Source organism: Platichthys flesus, chromosome 23 (genome assembly GCF_949316205.1).
Source record: "Platichthys flesus chromosome 23, fPlaFle2.1, whole genome shotgun sequence".
Classification (NCBI taxonomy): domain Eukaryota; kingdom Metazoa; phylum Chordata; class Actinopteri; order Pleuronectiformes; family Pleuronectidae; genus Platichthys; species Platichthys flesus.
In genome coordinates this window covers 8,534,469-8,553,641 of record NC_084967.1, presented here as the reverse complement: position 1 = coordinate 8,553,641, position 19,173 = coordinate 8,534,469, and the positions used below count along the sequence as shown (strand labels likewise).

Genomic DNA, 19,173 nt, shown 5'->3' with positions numbered 1-19,173 from the left:
ACATTGAGATTGTGCTGGTTTCCATTTCGTTCCCAAGGACTTCTGAAATAGCATCACAGCTCAACAGGAAGTATTTTCTGCGCTGTTAATGGATCAATAATGGAAATCTCTTTTTGTAACACGTATCCCCCTACGTATTTATCTTAAGCCTAATGACCTGCCACTGGATGCTTTCTGACCTTGGTGGTCATCACCAAGCCCAGTATCATATTTCAGTCTTTGAGCACTTTGAGCTTGAAGTAAGATGCTTTCATGCTGTTTCATTCGATTTGACTTGAAAGACTGGTGAGAAAGAAAGCTTAGCATCTGTGATTTATGACTTTTTCTTTGAAACATGAATCCCATCCTCTCAGCTTTGTTTACAAAGCACCTCGGGAGCAGGCTGGTTTCACAGCTACGCCAGTGAAACCAGGCATATTCCTCTTCCATCTCCCTTGAAAAATAAAGTTAATTGAAGTAGCGAAGAGCAGAACACTCTTTGCGCTGCCAGGCTCCATGTGATGGAGGATCATGCCTGAGCAGCTGTCCGAGCTGAGGCAGAATCGCGGCCCGTCTTCCTCCCTGTCCGTCTTTCACTTCACTCAGAGCGGCTCGGGCCTTCTGCTGCACCGTGCTGACATAATGAGTGTGTGGATGCTAAAAATACTGATGCACAAATGGAGCATGCTGCACTGCACACGATTTTAACATATGTTTTAAAGCGGCTGCTGATGCTGGTGTTGTCTGTGGTTATCTGAAGCAGGAAAGGAAATATTCCTTGCCCTCTGATACCAAACCAAAGTGCAGCTGTTTCCTTCTGAAGATGCCTTTGATCAGCGGATGGTGACCTGGACTACACATGTAGATCCAGTTGTTAATATATCACAATATCTGCAGGTACATGGATGTGCTCAGTTTGACATTTTGTAGCGTTCAGCAGTGGCATCTCCTCCAGCTTGTATTGAGTTCAGAGGTTAGTGTGGTAATGGTAGCAATTGAACAGGAATGCATCCAGGCGAATTGATTTGCAGGGGGGGGGATGTTTCCAGGCATCATCGTTGGTGATGCGTTGTGCGCAAGCCCCCCCCTCCTGGACCCTCATCTGGACAGCAGCCATAATCCTCTTTGCACAGTCTATCCTGGTGCACTAGTAACCTTAGTGTAACCACCACCTAGGGTTAGAGACTGGCTGACAGGGGCTGGCTGTGTCTGCTCGTCTGGCATATAGATGTTGGAATGGATTGAAATATTACAGGCAAGCTTTTAAGTCCCCTAGGAATATAGCAGTATGGGGTGCTCTCTAACTGTGCTTCATTTTATGATTTTACTTAAATACTTTAAAATATGAGAGCATATTTCGAAGGTAATGTTTTCAGGCAAGCTAAGCAAGGGTTTTGTTGGATTAGTTTTATGTTATTATTCCCTAATACACATACATGCATATTATATAATTCATACTGCAGTGTGATTGCAGACAAAACAATTGCTATTTTAGGCCTTAAATATACCTATATTTAAATTTGCAATATTGGTTGATGATACTAGGCTGCCCCCTGATCATTCATAACATCCGCTGGGTATAGCTGTAAAACAAACATCTCCTGCCCACTGTGAGCACATCCTGTCAGGCAGCGTATTAATCCTTCCTCCTTTGCCGAGCTCTAACCATCTCCAAATTGAACCGCAATATAATCCGCTGATAGGTGAAGCTTTGTGTGGGTGGCTCGTGGCTGACAGACATCACTGACAGAAGCTGGAGTCCATTATAGGTTCAGGTTGAAGGTGTGGCCGAGCTGGCTTTTCAACATGAAGAAAAGAAAAAAATAAGTATATTTACATTTTTATGAATTCCGTTGTCCTTATTGATTAATACCAGTAATAACTGAGGCAATAAGTCCTGCTTGGAGCTGACAGCAGTGCAACATAAATCTGGTGCTCCTCAACAGAGAGAACAGTGTTGGATCCTGTAAAAGATGTGTGGTCCATATGCATTAGTCTTGTTTTACGAAGTAGCTGTGATACTAAACCCTTTAAATTATTGTTCATAGTGTTTATTTCAACTCAGATGCTATTAAAATGTAAAAAGTTGTCATTGTCTTTGAATCGATTGTCTTAGACCTGAGACTGACATACATCGGAAATATACTAACATGTATTCTGATGATGAGTGCATAAGATGATGAGATAACAGGGTTTTACATAACTTAAGTGCTTAGATGGAGTGTGCTTTATCTTGGCTTCATCAGCCGTCGTTAAGTAAATCTCAAGTTGTGGAACATTTATGCTGAAACTAGGAGTTTGCAGATACACCGGTGCATCACTAATCAGGTTTAATGCATCAACTGTCCCAATCACCATGCGCGCCAGGCTCTACCACTACAGAAAGAGAGGAGAATGTGAAGGGAGAGAAATAAAAAGGAGGTGGAGATGGAGCAGGAGATATAGTGAGGCGGAGAGAATCAGACGGAAACAGAATGTGATGGTTGATGGGCTGTCAATTGCCGGGTCCACACGGAGTTCCTCCTCTGAGCCGAGCTGCCAAGGCTGGCAGAGCACCCGTCCCCCTGTGTGTGTGTGTGCGGGTGTGTATGTGTGTGTGTGTTTCAGGAATTCTTTTTGTTGCTCATTAGATTCTTTATGCTTTGCATCCCCCGGGGAGCAGCAGGCGTTGAACGGGCCACGCAAATGAGGCTACCTTTCTACTTTGTGCGATGGTGTTCATTCGCCACTATGGGAGGGGTAAAACAAAGATGAAATTAATCACTGCAGCCTCACCCCCTCCCTCCCTCCCCTCCCTTCTCGTGTCCCTCTTCAAGTTCCGAGCTCCTGCAGACTTTTTAACTAGTTGTATGTAATTACAGAAAGCTTTAGAGGGTGCACACAACTGTCGCTGGCCTAAATTAGGAAACTGGGACATCGCCCCCTCCAACTTTCTTACTCCACTCTATTGATTTTGTCTGTGAGCTCTAGCAAATTACCAGAGCACGGCCATCAGTTTGTCACTCTCGCTCTCTCGGCCCCGCTGCTGCATTTGAATGAGCCTAGCCTGAATTAGCCGGCGCGTAACTTAAAGTGCACTGCAAATGTTTCTCCTTCCTCTTCTCTTCCCAATTTAATCTGGAGAGTATCTGAGGGGAATTGGGAATCCCAGCCATCAAAAAATAAATTGCAGTGCGGCCTCTTTGTTCACACCACTGTAGTCACGAGTAATGGACAAGATTAAGGAAAAGTGTGAAGCAACTCCTCGAATTTCAAAGCAGGCACCAGGGAGTTTTCTGCTGTGACAGTTGAGTATCGGTTAATTATTTTTAAAGTGCAGGATGACTTGAGTGGCTACTCTCTCTGTCCCTCTGTGTCTCTCGCTCGCCGTAGCTCTTGGCTCTGTGATTTCCTACGTGGTTTGCTTTGACAAACACAGCTCCGCGCCGCGCTCCCTCCTGCCCGAGATTGATTCCCGAAAGAAACCGATCCAAACCATAGTGGTTCTGTTTTTTTTCTTCTTCAATTCTTCGAGCCCAGAGTCCTCCGACCCCAGGAGTAATCCTCCATGATCCACCAATGGCATGTAGCGCACGGGAAAATAGCCGTGAGGACAGCTGAACCCCTTAGCCCGGCTGGAATGTTTGACCATGTGCACACACACACACACACACACACACACAGGCCATACATTCAACACACAGTGGAGCACAGTGCAGAGCACAACAACGTGATTCATTCTAAAGTTTGCAGGCCCCCTTCGCCTTGTTTACTTTTAGCTTTTATTTGTGAGGCCTGCGCTTCCTGACAGCAGGCCCCATGCAAGATGACTAAAGCAAGAGGAAGGAAGGAAATTTCATTTCCTACAGAAACCCATTAGATGTCTTAAAGGCTCATTTCTCCTGCCTTTATGCACGAAAAGAGTCCGTTTGGATTAACGTAATCGCCCCTGCCCACATACCTCCATGCGGTCCTTACGTTGGCATGGTTGTTCAGCAATTCAACCACATAGTCAGTCACGTTTAAAACAATGATGGTCTAACATACCAACCCGCCAAATCTCACAAAAATGTTCCGCCATTGTTTAAATATCTGACTCAAGGCCGATGGTTGTCTCACTTGAACTATTGGCTATACTACCCCCCCCCCCCCCCCCCCCCCTAAGTTCCAGTGGTACTGCTCCGTTTTGTCTGTTGCATCCGGAGCCGTAGGCTGTCAGAAGAAGTGCACAATACGCATCTAACGTTGAGCATAATTGAGCCTTAGAGCAAATTAGTTCCCTGATACACACACAGCTTGTGTGTGAAACAATAACCTCTAGTTGTTTGACAGTTGTGGCTGTAGCTTCCAGTAAAGCAGTGGTTTGTGAGGCACCCACAGTATATCAACACTTTCCTTACTGATACGCCCCAATTCATGCCCATATTCCTGTGTGTGTTTGTATGTATGTGTGTTAATGTGTGTGTGACATCTATTATTGATCTAAGTTATAGCAGATGTCAGGAGGACAGGCATTCCAACAGGCCACATAATCCAACCCACATTTTTTCAGTGTGTTGGCTATTTTTTATTGGGAAGAATGAACATTAGGGCCAATATTGACACACTCACACACACATTCATTCTCCATATTTTGTGGCCTGTGGAAAGCAGTATCACATGAACATTTTTTACTTTTATTCTGAGGCTAGATGACAGATTGCATACTTGTCGTACTCGTTGGTTAAGTCACCACTCACCGCCCTCGTCATCTTGTAATTTTTAGTTCGGCTCCATTGTCGCCTCCTCCTGCTTTTTCTCGTCTGCTGAGCTCTGACGGACTTGTGGCAGAGCTTACAAAGTTTCGCTGTTGCTTAGAATCGCCTGATACCCAGTTGTACACAGTGTGTTTGGCAATGCCACTGTTGAATGCCCCTTTGTTTGTAGGCACAAGGATGCTAAACAATATCGGTACCACCTCTCCTAGTTGTGTTGGAAACCAAACTATGGAACTTAAAGGCAACGTTAGCAATGAATAAAAAGGAGTCGTAGCTTTGAAAATGTGGAAAGAAACCTCCGAGACGGTATAAGGTAGCATCGCTCATCAACTACTTCAGGTTTAAGTTTTACAACTGGCACAACATCATAAGCCGTAATTATGTCATTATCAATTTATGCTCTGTAACATGTAAATGGAAAGTTCTATAAGCAACTCATGTAAACATCATTTGTGTAAATAACTTTGAAGCAGATGCCTAAGTAGGGGCAGGTTTGTCTAAATTGTCTTCTTTTGTATGGTAAATAACGATATAAAAATGTGTTATATCAAGCATTTGTTTCCCTCTTGACACCTATGAATGAAGCTGTATTAATCCTGAAACGAGCCATGGCACCTTTCAGGTCTACGCGCATCATGGATTCATGCTTGTTAACTTCCTTTCCGCCTCAGTTGCTCTCCCTCTTCTTTACTCTAACGTCTCTTCAGCGGTGCATTGATTGGAAAACCCTGTGTGCAGTCAGCGTGTAAGGTCTGGGTGCTTTGTTTTAATTGGCACTGCTTTGTTTTTCATAAAATGCCTCTGTGCTGATAACACTGGGTTTAAATACAGTTAGTTCTGGATGTTTGATATAAGCAAGTTCTCTTTTAACTGTTTTAGCGTAGCTGCTCTTTTCCCTCATGTTCTGGGGGGGCGCACAGACTCGTGGCTCTGGACGGGTTCCTATTGTGAGGCAGTGACTTGCAGGCTGGCTGGCAGGTTGAACTGTTAATAAGGTGCGCTCCAGTGGCTTGTATTTGTGTTGCACCTGCCATCTGTGTGTCCTTGAGTGCATCCACTGTGTGCACGAGTGATCTGTGTGCGAGTGCGTGTGTGCGTTTCAGAGTTCCTCCGCGCCTCCACCTCCTGTGAAGTGTCTTCAAAAACCCTGGCTTTGCTCGGAGGCTGCTGCCGTCTGTCAGTCTGTCTGTGTGTGTGTGTGTGTGTGTGTGTGTACTGCTCTTGTGACTGTGCACGTTTCAGTCACTACTTCTTCCTGCGACTCGAGGCCACGCAGTCAACCTGAGCTCACATCCAGCCTCCAGACCCACGCCGAGCAGCCAGCCCCTTCAACTCAGCGCAGACAACTCACTCTGGGGTCTTTTCATTCACTCCCCACTGACTGGAATCACTCACTGACGCTCCAGTGCTGTCTCTTCTCTTATACAGTCTCTGAGACTCTGTCTCAAGTTTGTCACTGAGCCCTGTGTTTCCTCTCCTTGGGTGGAGAAGCGAATGAAGGCCACTAGGCCAGGATGTGAAGCGAACATTCAGAATAATGACTACACAGCGTTTGGGATCCTGGGCCAGTGGGATACTCCTCTTTCTCATCTGTTTGTCTCGATTGTTTCATTCTCCCCCGATTTGATCTTTGTTTGCAACAAACTAGGCTAAATTAGACTCTTTGTGGTCGGTGCCAGAACGACCAACTTTTTATGAGTAGACGAGGGAAACAAGTGATATCATGATTGATTTGTCTTCACATCTCCTATTAGCTACAGCCATATCATTGACGCTGGCATCCTTCCCCTCTTCCCCGCTCTTTTACTTTGAACTCTAGTTACTGCCTCTTCTGGGAGGCTTAGCATTTAGCGGAAGAAGCATGGGGTCATTTGTCCGTGACTTACTGATACCGTGCTTCAAAGGGACACGTATGGTCAGGCTCATCACTAATGGAAGACATATAACCAGCGTGGTAATGAGTCAATATTAACCCCACAGCTTAACTGCTGACATTTACAGTTAGGTGCGGGTTCAGTCTTCCTACCCTCGCCCTAGTTTTTTTTTATCTTTACCAAACGTCTTTCTGCTTTTATACTATTCTAATGTCGTCTTCATCTTCTAGAGTTAAAGTTAATCTCTTTTTACTTAACTGTCCCTTCTCCTTGACTCTTCCTGTACCGCTTCATCCTTTCAACCGTGTCTGTCCACCGAGCCCTCCTGATCGACCCAGCTCTCAGTCTCACCCTTCACCTCCTCCTTCTCTTCTCTCTGCATACGTGGGTGTGTGTGTGCGTGGGTGTGTTTGTGTGTGTGTGTGTGTGGGTGTGTGTGTGCAGCCCCCGAGCAGAGGGTTGCTAATCAGATGAGGCAGTGGCTTTCCTGCCCACAGGGACGATAATAACACAGCCTGCGGTTTAGGCTTGTTTAGATACTGTTGGCATGAATGCACACACACAACAGTGCACTTTAACACACCGATGCACATGTACAAAAACATACTGTAGGCATTCTAAGTTACCTGATAAATACCAAGGTATAAGTGTATTTACAGCAAGGGGCCAGGCTGTGGGTTTGCACAGAAGCGAAGCAGGGAAATGCACCTTCTCATTTCCTCACCGACCTTTGTGCCACAGATTTCAAAATATGAGAGCGAGAGCGTATCGCTGCCCGTGCATGATAGAATTACCTCTAAGTACATCTATGTGTTGATCTGCTCCCAAAGAGACGGAAGGCCACCGATATACGTGGACGGATCTCATTCTGCCAAACAATGCTTTTCATTTGAGCTCAGAGGAGGTGTGTTTGTGCGCTCTGTGGAGTTCTATCAAGTTCATCCTCCGTCTGTGGGTTCGTGTGTCACGGCTCGCAGCCTGCAATTGAGAGCAGCGGTGGCGATGTTGCGGGCGGCGCGTTGCCTTAACAACGATCCAGTGTCCAAAACAGGCTGCATCTGCCTGCAATAACAAAATGAAACTTGTTCCCAGGTTTGTGTCGTGCAACAATGCAGCGGGTTTAACAAAGGAGAAAAGACTCCATATGGTTGTTTTTGGTTCAGCGCCGATTCAGAGACGCCGGACTGCCTCCCCCAGCTCACCACGCCAACACAAGCACAGGGGTGTGTTTGTGTGTGTGTGTGTGTGTGTGTGTGTGTCTCTACAGACCTCTCTGGTAGCCTCATGCATGCTGAGAGGCTAAATGTGTGCAGAACAATATGCTTTTCAATCAGACTAGGGTGGGGAAATATCTTTTAATGAGGTGATAAGCACCAGCTGTCCAATATGATACAATGGAGTCGAATGGTACGATTCCAGCACATTAGCACACTGACACACGCTGAGTGTGCAAATGAGAACGATCCCTCAAACGCCGAGCAGCACACGGCCACACAGGGTCCTAAGGCTGGAGAGACACAAACCACTTCAGAGTTCAAGGTCTGATTAGTTCATTCAAGAACGCCTGAAAATGACAGTTCACCTGCACATTAAATGGAAGCAGAAAGAAAAAAAACTCGACACAACTCATTGACTTTAAAGGAGATATTATGCTTTTTCAGTTGTTCACCCTTCCTCCGCACTGTGTTAAGCTTAGGAAAAGATGAGAAGCCCAAAGTCTGAAGTAATAACCCAAATTAAAATTATGAATCGGGAATATGTCTCCTTTGAAAATAGAAATGCAGATCTGACATCACACCTCAAAGACAACTAATGGAAACCAGAAATCCCATCCTTGCTTCTACACTAGACTAAACTGACAATCATTAGGCAGCAGAAGGAGCAGGCGTGCGTTAGCATCAGGTTGTATTTCATAAGCTGACATTCTGGTAGCAAGATGTCGACTTCAGAGGGAATAGAAGTGTCTTACTTATTTATTGCTTCCTTCCTGCATACAGATGGATAAAATTATCAAATCCATAACTCAAATATGTAACTCACAAGTGGGAGCTTTGCCACTATGTCATTCTTTGACATGGCTTGTGCGTAGGGCCGTCTGTCTGTTTGTAAAGATGAAAATAAGTGGTAAACTATTTTGTTTTCTTTGTGTACATGTTGTCGATGCCTGCAGGAAAACTGCAATCAGTGGCTTTTTACACATTGATATCACAGCAAGGTTGAAACTGACATGTGGGGACGTGTGAAGTGCTTGATTGGTGGAAAATGCATTGTCGGTGCAGTACTACTATATTTGTTTTTAAAAAAAACCTCAACCCTTCACCTTTACATCTTTAAGCAAGTTCTTCACTTCATATCTTATTGTTATCACATATTTACCTGCTGCTGTCGGCCTGTACCTGTGTGCGAGCCGACAGGGAGCCGACACTCAGCACAGCGGCAAACAAAGTGAAGTGGAGCGAGATAAGGAAGAGCCGACATCTACTTATCGCTTTGATTCTCTCTCTCGCTCTCTCTCTCCCTCGCTCACTCTTTCTGTCTCTCCTCGTTTCTGTCGTCTCTTTCTGCTGCTTCCCCCCCCCCCCCACACACACTCTCTCTGTTCCGCCGTCCTTATCTGTCCTTCACCTTCATGCTCTCTGTCTCTTTCGGTCTTTTCCTTCCCTTTGCTCCCCACTCAGCACAAATCACATTTTGTCTGTACAGTACACAAGCTCGGGGCTGGTTGCGGGCGACACTGCAGCTCTCTCCAATTTCTAAGTCTCTTGACAGACACCTAAACACAAATAAAGGAAGCCATTATCCCAGTTGTGCCTGCTCTTCTTAGGGAATCCACTTGATTTCACTTTGAAGAAGCGTTTTCCCTCACTTTACCCTTTTTCATGTAAATGCTACACCTTCAATTTTGTATTTTTTGGTCGACCAGCTCCTCAAGATAAAACCACAGATGCTTTTTTTTTTTTGGTGGATTTAGTTTCATCATGTTTTCATCATGGTTTCATCATCGTCAATGTGGACCTGACCGCTGTGAGGGCAGCTGTAGCCCGAAGCAATGAAGTTATTGCGTGTTTTTTTATTTATTTTTCTTTTTTTATTTTGTATTGGTGGTGGGTGAGGATCTTTTGCACTGATGTCCTGTCAGTGAAGTGTGAATTCAGACACTGTTTAATGCTGTAGCTGGAACCAACACGCGCAACATGGATTGAGAATGTTTGTGTGCTTGTGTGTGTGTTTGTTACTGCAGCAGAAGTGCATAGTCTGTAATTTGATTCACGAGAGGCTCAAGTAAAGATTGATGTGAGTCACACCTCCCCTTCTCTGAAAGAGAGCGGGGTTCACTGATGGTCGAGTGAGAATAGAGAGGATGTGGAGAGAGGTTGTGGCTGAGTCAGAACGAGAGGCCGATCGATGCGTTGGGTTTCACTTGACACTCCCGCCTTAACCGTTGCACCTGAAAGAAGAAAAGATCTTCTATCTTTCTTACGTTTTGTTAGTGGAAGCTGCATCCTACTCTCCACTTATCTCCTGTTCGGCCTCTATCGTTCACTTTCTACAAGTATCTCTTTCCCTCCTTAAATATGTTTCTTGCAGCTTTATCTCCGGCCTCAACCACACCGGTCCTTTCCCTCCTCTTGCTGGGTATATTTTCGCCACTCTTCCTCCCCTCTCTGTGTTCCTCTCTGCAGGGTGGGAGGATGGGAAGGCACCAGTGTGAGTTCAACTGCTGCTGGAAATTCAACACAATGCAGCTCAACGTCTTCAGTGTTCAGATTATCAGAGTGAGATGTTGGCTGCTTTTGTCGGTCTGAGGTCTTGGTTTTTAACAGAAACCTCAGAAACCTCAAGAAACCACAAGCTGGTAGGACTGGGCGATGTGGCTGAAACCATTATCAAGATTGAAATATTATCAGAAAATCGTAAACAAATCTGAGGTGCACGATTACAACCAATGATGTGTTACACTTCCTCATTGTGTTTGGATGATGCATAAGCAATACATCAACATGCACTGGTTTTAAAAATTTTAATTGCGATTATTTCTATAATTTTATTGCCCGATCGTTTCCATTGTTCTGAACACAGACTGGATATGTGGATGGACAGCATTATAGCTCTTCAAAAGGGAAGCCAAAGCATTGTAAGCGCCCCCTGGTGGCTGATTGCAGAATATATAATTAAATCCGGCCTCCTCCATGTTAGTAGATGGGATACGGAGCAAAATAAAGTAAATGCTGAATGCTTTTTTTTTTTCAAAGCTGCTTTCTGTCCTTTCATGTAGTTCCTATCACTGTGATGTTTGTCTTTATTTTTCTGGTAAGCTTGGTTTTATTTAGTAACTTGATGCTATAATATCGGGGTGAAACTTCATGATTGACAGCAGAGACTTATCGAGCCTGTATATATCAGTGGGACCTAGCTGCTACTCTTCCATCCCCTCATTGCTACTGCAAAGACTCTGGCTCCAAATAAGCAAGATGTCAGCGTTTGTCTCCAGGATATATTCGCTTCATTTCTGGATAGTGGGAGGATGTGGAGGTACATTGTCCTAAAATATAGGACAATGTAACTGTTATTTATACCCCAACCCACTACAGGTGCAACCTCAGCACTCAATATTTTACTTATGTAACAAAACAAATTTTTCATTTCCATCATCATAACTAACACATAGCCATAGAGCAACTATTGAGGGTCTATTAACAGGCATAACATTTATAAAAAGCGTTTTTCTGCCGGTTCACTGCTTAACTATTTAGATATCATAGATTCAAGGACAGAAATATTACAATTTTACACAAGAGGTGAAATCTGACACATTTATATAGTTGAGGTTAAACCTCCCAAGAGGATTAATATAATTATCACATCTGTACTTCGGCAGCAGTGGGCTATCTAATGCCGCAACTTAGCTAGCTTTGAAACTACGTGCACGTGGCACACACAGTCAGATTAATGTCTGCGAATGAAGTGAAGTTTTATCGCACTGACCTATATTTTGATTTAATCTTGATCATTTATGATTTCTCCTGCTCAGGCCAGTAGGACAGACTATAGGTCTGTGTACCTGTATTTTATGACTAGGGCAAAAAGCTAACCAATTCTTGTAACCAGGTTCCTGTTGGTTCTTAAAAAGTATTAAAATGTCTTAGATTCAGATTGGATGGGTCTATTTTAGGCCTGTCACTTCAAAAATTCCCAGCAAAAAATTTCTCTACCCTTAAAAAGAGGAAGATATATATATATATACATACCTATATTTAGATTTTTTAATTATCATTCCTGTATGTTGCGTAATGTGAATACATCTTTTATGTTATCTCATCTTTGAACATGATTTGCGCCTGAGTGTCAGGTAGATTTTCTTCTGCAATTTTGGTGACCTCCCAGGATCCCAAGCTGCTTCACCGTGTCATCAAACTTGGGATAATAGGGATGAAGGTAGTGGATTCTAACAAACATAAATGTGTATATATTTTCACTTTTCGTGCGTATTTTCATTACAAATTGGTTCTTACTTTTCAGGTGGTCTTAAGTGTATCAAATTTATACCCTGAGCAAACATTCAAATGAAAAAGCTAATGGATCAAAAAGCAGCTTTTTCTTCATTTCTATGTTAAATTGAGAAACTCAGTGTGTATCTGCGTGAGTGGATGTGTTTACAGCAGCAGTCTCCACAGTGATCATCGTGTTGGTGGAGATGCAGAGCTGAAAGCGGCAGGAGTTCATAGCAGTTTATAGACACGTTCTCTTTTTAATAAGTGGCTGTGCATCTCACCTGCACAGTTTGTGTTTGCTTCAGAGCTCTTTCACCAGTCTGATAGTTAGGCAGAGGATCCACGTTCAGTGTCTGACGCTGTGTTATTGCACTTTTTGTCAGGCAGCTATTAAAAAAAAGAAACCATAATAACTTTCTTCAACCGACTCTGCTCTGAAAGGATCTGCTCCGGCGGGATGATTCAAACGAGGGGTTATTGTTGCTGGTGAGCGGTTTTCTGATGGTTCATCTCTGCACATACAAAGACGGCGAGGGGAACCTGGAGGGCGGCCGACGGAGATGGAGGAAACTAAATGAAAGCTGTTCCTCCTGGGTGATTCCACCAGCCTGGCTTTTGTCTGCGCTGCCTATCAGACCTTTACATCCACACGCCTGTGTTGTCGTCTGTTTCTGCCAAGTTGATTCCTGTACAAGGCCCTTTCAGCACCGCTATTACTTCAGATACCTCCATGTTCTCGTCTTCCTGTCGCGATCCCTGCTTTCAAATGCCTTTTCTCCAAGCTCAACCGGAAAAATCCCCTTTTCGCTGATGCACACACGCTGACTTGATGTCTGTTAGCGACACTACAGCTGTCAGACACTTCCTCTGCTCCGTCACACTCCTGCATGTGTGCGCTCCATATATATGCATAAACACGTCTTTGTGGTTTGGGTTTTCTCACTGTACAAGATCCGCGAGTGTGTCCTTGTGTGATGCCAACCACACTCACCCTCTCGCTGGCTGAAATTTACAAGGTGGTGGGCCACATACAGTATTAAGGCATGACGTGGAGGAATTTTAGCTTATTTTCTTTTTTCTTTACCACATAGAAATAAAAATGCCTGAAGCCATTGATTAGGAAAACAGTGTCCATAAAGTTGGCGAAGAGAAATCATAGCTGAGCTGGCTTTGGTCTCAGCAGGAATGTTTCAGTCACATTGCTGGAATAAAAGGCAGTTTTGGGTTTGGCAACAGACTGTAATGCTTCTGGACAGTGTGATGCAGAATGTTCTGCGTGAGGGAGTGAAGAGCGTCTGTGTGTGAGAGAGAAAGAAACAGGATAAAAACAGATTTTTACTCCCCCCCCCCCCCCGTTTATCACTTCTCTTGCCTTCCTCAGAATCAACCCATCCATCTTTTTTCCCCCTCTGAATCTAAGCATTCACAGTAATGTGCATTTACATGTGTGACTGTGCGCGTTTGGTAACACTCACACATATATTCCCACACACCAATGAAATATTCATGATCCTTACATTTGGCAGCGGTGGAGGCCAATGAAGCGCCACCAGTTGCCGTGTTGTCAGATTTGCATATTAATGATATAAATGCTGTATAATTAACATGTGGGAGTGGATTACACACGTGAATCATTGTCAGATCATTTGGGGAGAAGAAAGGGTCAGGCTAATGAGGTTAGAAAGCACACTGAGTGCCTTGAGCGCAATTCGATTCGGTGAAAAAGGCAATTTTTTTTAGAGCTTTGAGATAGAAATCAGTTGTTTCATGCTTATTCTCTCTTAGTTTAAAGGCGAGGTCTCGATAAATTTGATTTTAGCAGCAACATAACGTTGAGCTGTGATCGCAGGCCTCACCTGCCTCACTCATCCGTTTCTGTTTCAAAGGAGCGCAGTGTGTTCTTGAAGGAGGAGGCTCGGCGTTCTCTGTACCCAGAGCTCGTGGCAGTGTTTGCCCTCGTAAGAAGCTTAGACGGAGCGACGAGGAAACCAAACGCAACGCGGGCTGACAGGCCATGACTTCAAGTGGCAGCCCTGAAACACATGTAAGCCTAATCCAAGCCAGTGGGCTTTCAAGGGATGTCCACTGGTTCGGCGGTATGCGCTCGCAAACCAGCAAACGCCGAATCGAGCACTAATGGATTAGAGCGAGGGGAGAGTGCATCACAGAGATCGAAATGCAACCTCTGACCTCAAGTCCCCGTCTGGACACAGTTGCTGTCAGTTGATAAATAGACTGTTTGCTCTCAGCGCAGTTTGATTCGATATCTTGGTTATGGCTGCAACAAGTTATTGTTTTCATTATAGATGATGCTATCACTACTTTCAATAATCCCCTCCAGCCAAGAAGGTTATGTTCCACCTCTGTCCATTTGTTTGTTGGCTGCTTTGTATTTCATTCCATGAAACTTGGTGAAAGGATGCGATGCAATTTGGGTGTGGATTCGGATAAGTTGCTTAGATCCAGAATCCAGACATTTCCACAGTTTTCTTTGGGAACGGTTCTGGATATTGAAGAAAAAAAATGAAGACTTAGCGGGAACTGAGATTTATGAATGTGAGCAGGATACTTCAGGGAAAACAACATTTTTCAACAAACGATGTATATGTTTCATATTTTTCTGATTGAAGTATTTTGTATTCTGCCTCAATAAATAAGTTGTGACTAAGATTGTGATTTGACCTCACTGTTTCAAGTGCTTGTCCTTGTTTTGTGCCAACTGTGACCTCTGCACCATCATCTCTTGGTGGCCTTCTCAAGTGGAGTGATGGATATGTCTGCTGCCCCGTGAAGCCCCTGTGACACAACGCATCAGTGTCAAACCACTGACGCTCCGCCAGAAACCCTCTTGAGCATTATTTTAGCTTGTGTATCTGCTCTCTTCTCCTCTGTTGATGCTTCTGTCAGTCTCTATTCCCTCATCCCTCGTTTTCTCTCGAGGAAATTGACAGCATGGATTGTTCTTACACGGCCTCTCTCGCTCCTAGTCAGTGTGCTTCTGTCCATTTAGCCGTGTGTACATTGCTCTTCCGGGCTACCGCCTTTTCTGTAAAGTCTATTTGAGGGATGATGGTCTGGTTAAGAATAGCAGCGTCCTCGCCATGACCCAGTGGGCTGGTGTCGCTTAGAATCAGACTGTGGGGATTTTTGTGTCTCTAAAACGATATGAGTTTTTCCATTTGGTGGTTAAAATGCTGGTCATGTGGAAACTGGGCCTAACACATTCAATAGACGGGGATGTGTGTGTGTGTTAATTTGATCCAAGTTTTATCAGGTCTGCATCGTTCAGTCATTGCAAAAGGATATTCATGCACCAGTAGCATCTAGAGCTCAATCAATATGGGTCTTTGCGGGCCATTGCTTTTTTTAGAAATGTTCCGATCCCCCGATACTGGTTCCAGTACCTAGACTCTGTGCATTTAAAACAATTATTTTTCATTGTTGTACTGTAATTGGCAACACTGGTGCCACCCCTCAAACCAAAGTCTTTTATATGTTACATGTCGCCATTTTACTTTTTAGACTTTCCAGTTGCTGACATGTTTGCTTGCTCTGGCTTATGTTGCGCTACCAGAAATCACTTCTTCTTCACTGCTCTGAAAAAAGGTAAACAGAACAGGTGACACATGCTCGGATGTAGAAATGGCTGACTCTCTGCAAGCTGTGCGAGCAAGGTGGCAAAGAAAACATCAGCGTCTTGATGCAAAGCAGCGTGGAGTTCAATTTGACCCTGAGCCCATATCTGTATTAAAATAAAAGTCTTTAAAGATGTGGTATCGGTGATAAATCACATTTCGTTTTTTCCATCGTCTTTTAATATCAGCACACAGGTGCAACTGCAAACATTAACACAGATACCAATATGTCCATGAAAGGCTCAAGCAGTGAGTTTTATTGGCAAATCAAAAAATGTGCTGGGTGTTCTTTGCAACCACTGAAACTTGCCACGTTTGGGATAGGATATAGGATTTTGTACTTTGCGTCAACTGTGTGATCGAACAGCCACAAATGACGTCTTTTCCACACTGCAATCATGGCAAATGGGGGAAAACAACAACAAATCAATTCCCTCAAGAGTGAACACCTCTCCCGTCACCTTCTGCGCTTCATCGTCTGGCTGTCGGCCAATCCGAGCATGTTGACAGACAGGAGAGTCCGAGACAGACGGATGACAGGCAGTTAGGGGCAGACCAACAGACAGCAGCTGGCTTGTGGATTCGACAGGCGGGAAGCTTCCATTTCACAGCAGCATGAAAAAGAAAAGAAAGAAAGGCGACTCGCGACTGAATAATTCAGTTCACCGCAGCTGGGAAAGTCACTTGGATAATTCATGCATTGGGCACACAGTGAGTGTAAGTGTGTTTGCTGTGATTGGGGCTGTGTGTGTGTGAGTGAGTGATTGGGCTTTGAATGAAATACAGAAAGTGGCCAAGTTTTGTGTTTCACAAAGTGTGTGTGTGTGTGCAAGCGGTTGCTCTTTGAATGAATTACAAAGTCAGATGTGACACTTGTGACAAATCCCCTTGTAGAGATAGTGTTTCTGCAGGATGAGGGATAACAAGGAGTTGGGCGAAGCTTCAACATAAAATGCAAAAGGACGCAGACTAACGCAGACACACACACAGACACACACACACACGAGTAACAGTCAGCACAGAGGGGTCGAGCTGCCGTTTTATTTCATCGGCAGACCCAATGTTAACATGAGAGAGAGTGGGTGGATGGTTAATTCAGCTGAAAAGCAAAATTGTAAAGTAGGAGCAGCAATTTTAAGAAAGTCCCCAACACAATTGGTCAAATGTTTTGTTGTTGTTTGAAACCAGGAATATTGAGTAAATGTTTCTGCTACAATAGCATGGATTTTCAAATTAAAAGCTCTGGAGCCATGTCCCCAAGGAAGCCAACTCAACTTATTGTTTTGGATTCATTGAATAGTTTAGACCGGTGTGTCTTCAAATGCAGCATCTTTATGTGCTCTCCAGTCCAGGAAACCTAACGTCAGTGTGCACAGTCTCTGCACTCCTGGTCTCTGGCTGCATCTCACTGTCCTTAAACTGTTTTGGATTAAATGAAATCCCTTTCCAGCGAGGGGGTAATTTCCTCATTGCTGTTTGGGCGGTGCATTCAGGTACACCGGACAATCCCTGCAGGCAGAGGAGATGAAATACTCTCTGCACAATCCGGCTGTGACAGGATCCCTCTCAGTTCTGCATGACAGGGACTCTTGTTATATTTATGTTTCCTGTCCAAATCCGAGTGAAGCTGTCTTTTCCCTCTCTCTCTGTGTGTGTGTGTGTGTGTGTGTGTGTGTGTGTGTGTGTGTGTGTGTGTGTGTGTGTGTGTGTGTGTGTGTGTGTGTGTGTGTGTGTGTGTGTGTGTGTGTGTGTGTGTGTGTGTGTGTGTGTGTGTGTGTGTGTGTGTGTGTGTGTGTGTGTGTGTGTGTGTGTGTGTGTGTGTGAATGCATGTCTCTGTGGGTCCATGTGTGCTCGCATACATTGCTCTTTTAAATAGACCACTTGTGTGAGTCCTGTGTAAGAGCTTGTGTAGACATTTCTACAGCGTGTGTGTTTGTGTAAACGGCCATCGGAGGTCAGCGGTTGACATATCGGTGTGTACATGTAGGTTTAAGTGTGTGGGTTAACTCATCTTGTGTGTGTGTGTGTGTGTGTGTGTCAGTGCTACATGAAGAGTTGTCAGCTGACACTCTCTGCTCATGACTATTACATCCTCACAGCTCAATGCACCACTCAATGCTAATGGAACCTGAGCATCACTGCCCCTGCTTCTTTACTTCTTCTCCTTTTTTGTTCAGGTTTTATTTATTATTCAACATTCAGAACAGTAAAATCTTAAATCTCGGCTGACAACTTTGGGGTCACACATTACTTGGCGTGCTGCTTTGGTCACATGAGAAATGTATGGAACCCAAGTTCATGCATATTGAGCAACTTTTTGGAAAGAAATAAATGGTTCTCGTTTCTTTTCTCCAGAAATCCATGTACTGTATCTTTACAGTATGCAATCTTCAATCTAAAAAATAACATTATAATGAGTCAGCTGTACATTCCAGTTTGCAGCATTCCAGCTTTTAACTATATTTTGGTCCAGTTTTTCAAAAGCCTTGTATTTCCGTGTCAAGATATCTTTTAGTCACTGGTATTGGTCAAGCATCCTAAACCCTGGATTCCCTGGGTTGGCTGAGGATGACTCGAATGCATGATGTTCCCTCCACGTGTTTCACCCATGTGTTTGTGCTCAGGATGGAAGGACTTGTGCTACATCTCTGCAAAACTTAAACGTTAGAATCATTGTGTCTCTCCTCACAACCCTTCAGAAGGTTTATGTTTTTTACTTAAAATACTCTTTAAATAGAAGGTCGACATCGTTTATTCCATGTTAGTCTGAATGTATTCATGCAACTTTTGTGTATCACTGCAGTTCTGAGCTTCTGCAGAAGTGCTGGGTTTTTTAAGCTTTCATTTTACTTCACCTACACAGAATATCGACTGCACCTCCTCTCTCAAAGTTATTTTTCCTCTAGCATTTTGTTTTTTTAATCTTTGATTCTGGCTTAGGACCTTTTGCTGACGCTACATAACGGAGCTCGAACATTTTTACAAAAAAAAAACAAAAACTCACGTGGGTGTATGTGTGCCTCTTCTCGTTGCAGTGCTGGCCAGTTTCCGGGGGACTGTCCAGCATGGCCTCCCACTGGAGATTGGAGACACAGTGCAGATCCTGGAAAAATGTGAAGGTACGTTGCACATGTGCACACTTAGTATTTGTATGTTGCCCTACAATTAGCTGCTTTATGTGAGGAAACAAAATGAAACGTAATAGAATTGTATATAATATAAAAGTAACTGCTTTCAAGTGAGGAGAGAAGTGAGGGGGCACTGACACACTTTTCCTGTGAAAGCTTTCACACATAATAGATACAGGCATGCACACACACTTTGCACGGTTACATGTTCACACTCATTACACACATGCATTGATCAACAGATTTAAGCATGCAACCATGAGTGCAAGTACTGTGTCTTCACCTGGTGGGGTTCCACTGAGATAACATAACACACTTCTCACATTTG

At 44.0% G+C, this 19,173-nt stretch overlaps 1 protein-coding gene across 6 annotated transcripts in view; it reads left to right on the top strand.

Moving 5' to 3' along the window:
• The window catches only part of dock4b (dedicator of cytokinesis 4b), a 104,747-nt gene that overhangs the window by 10,284 nt on the left and 75,290 nt on the right, over window positions 1–19,173 (top strand). For all 6 annotated transcript variants that reach the window (XM_062382928.1, XM_062382924.1, XM_062382926.1 and 3 more), the window contains exon 2: window positions 18,753–18,836. In XM_062382928.1, coding sequence (XP_062238912.1) covers window positions 18,753–18,836 — 84 coding nt within the window. The remainder of the gene's footprint in view (window positions 1–18,752; window positions 18,837–19,173) is intronic.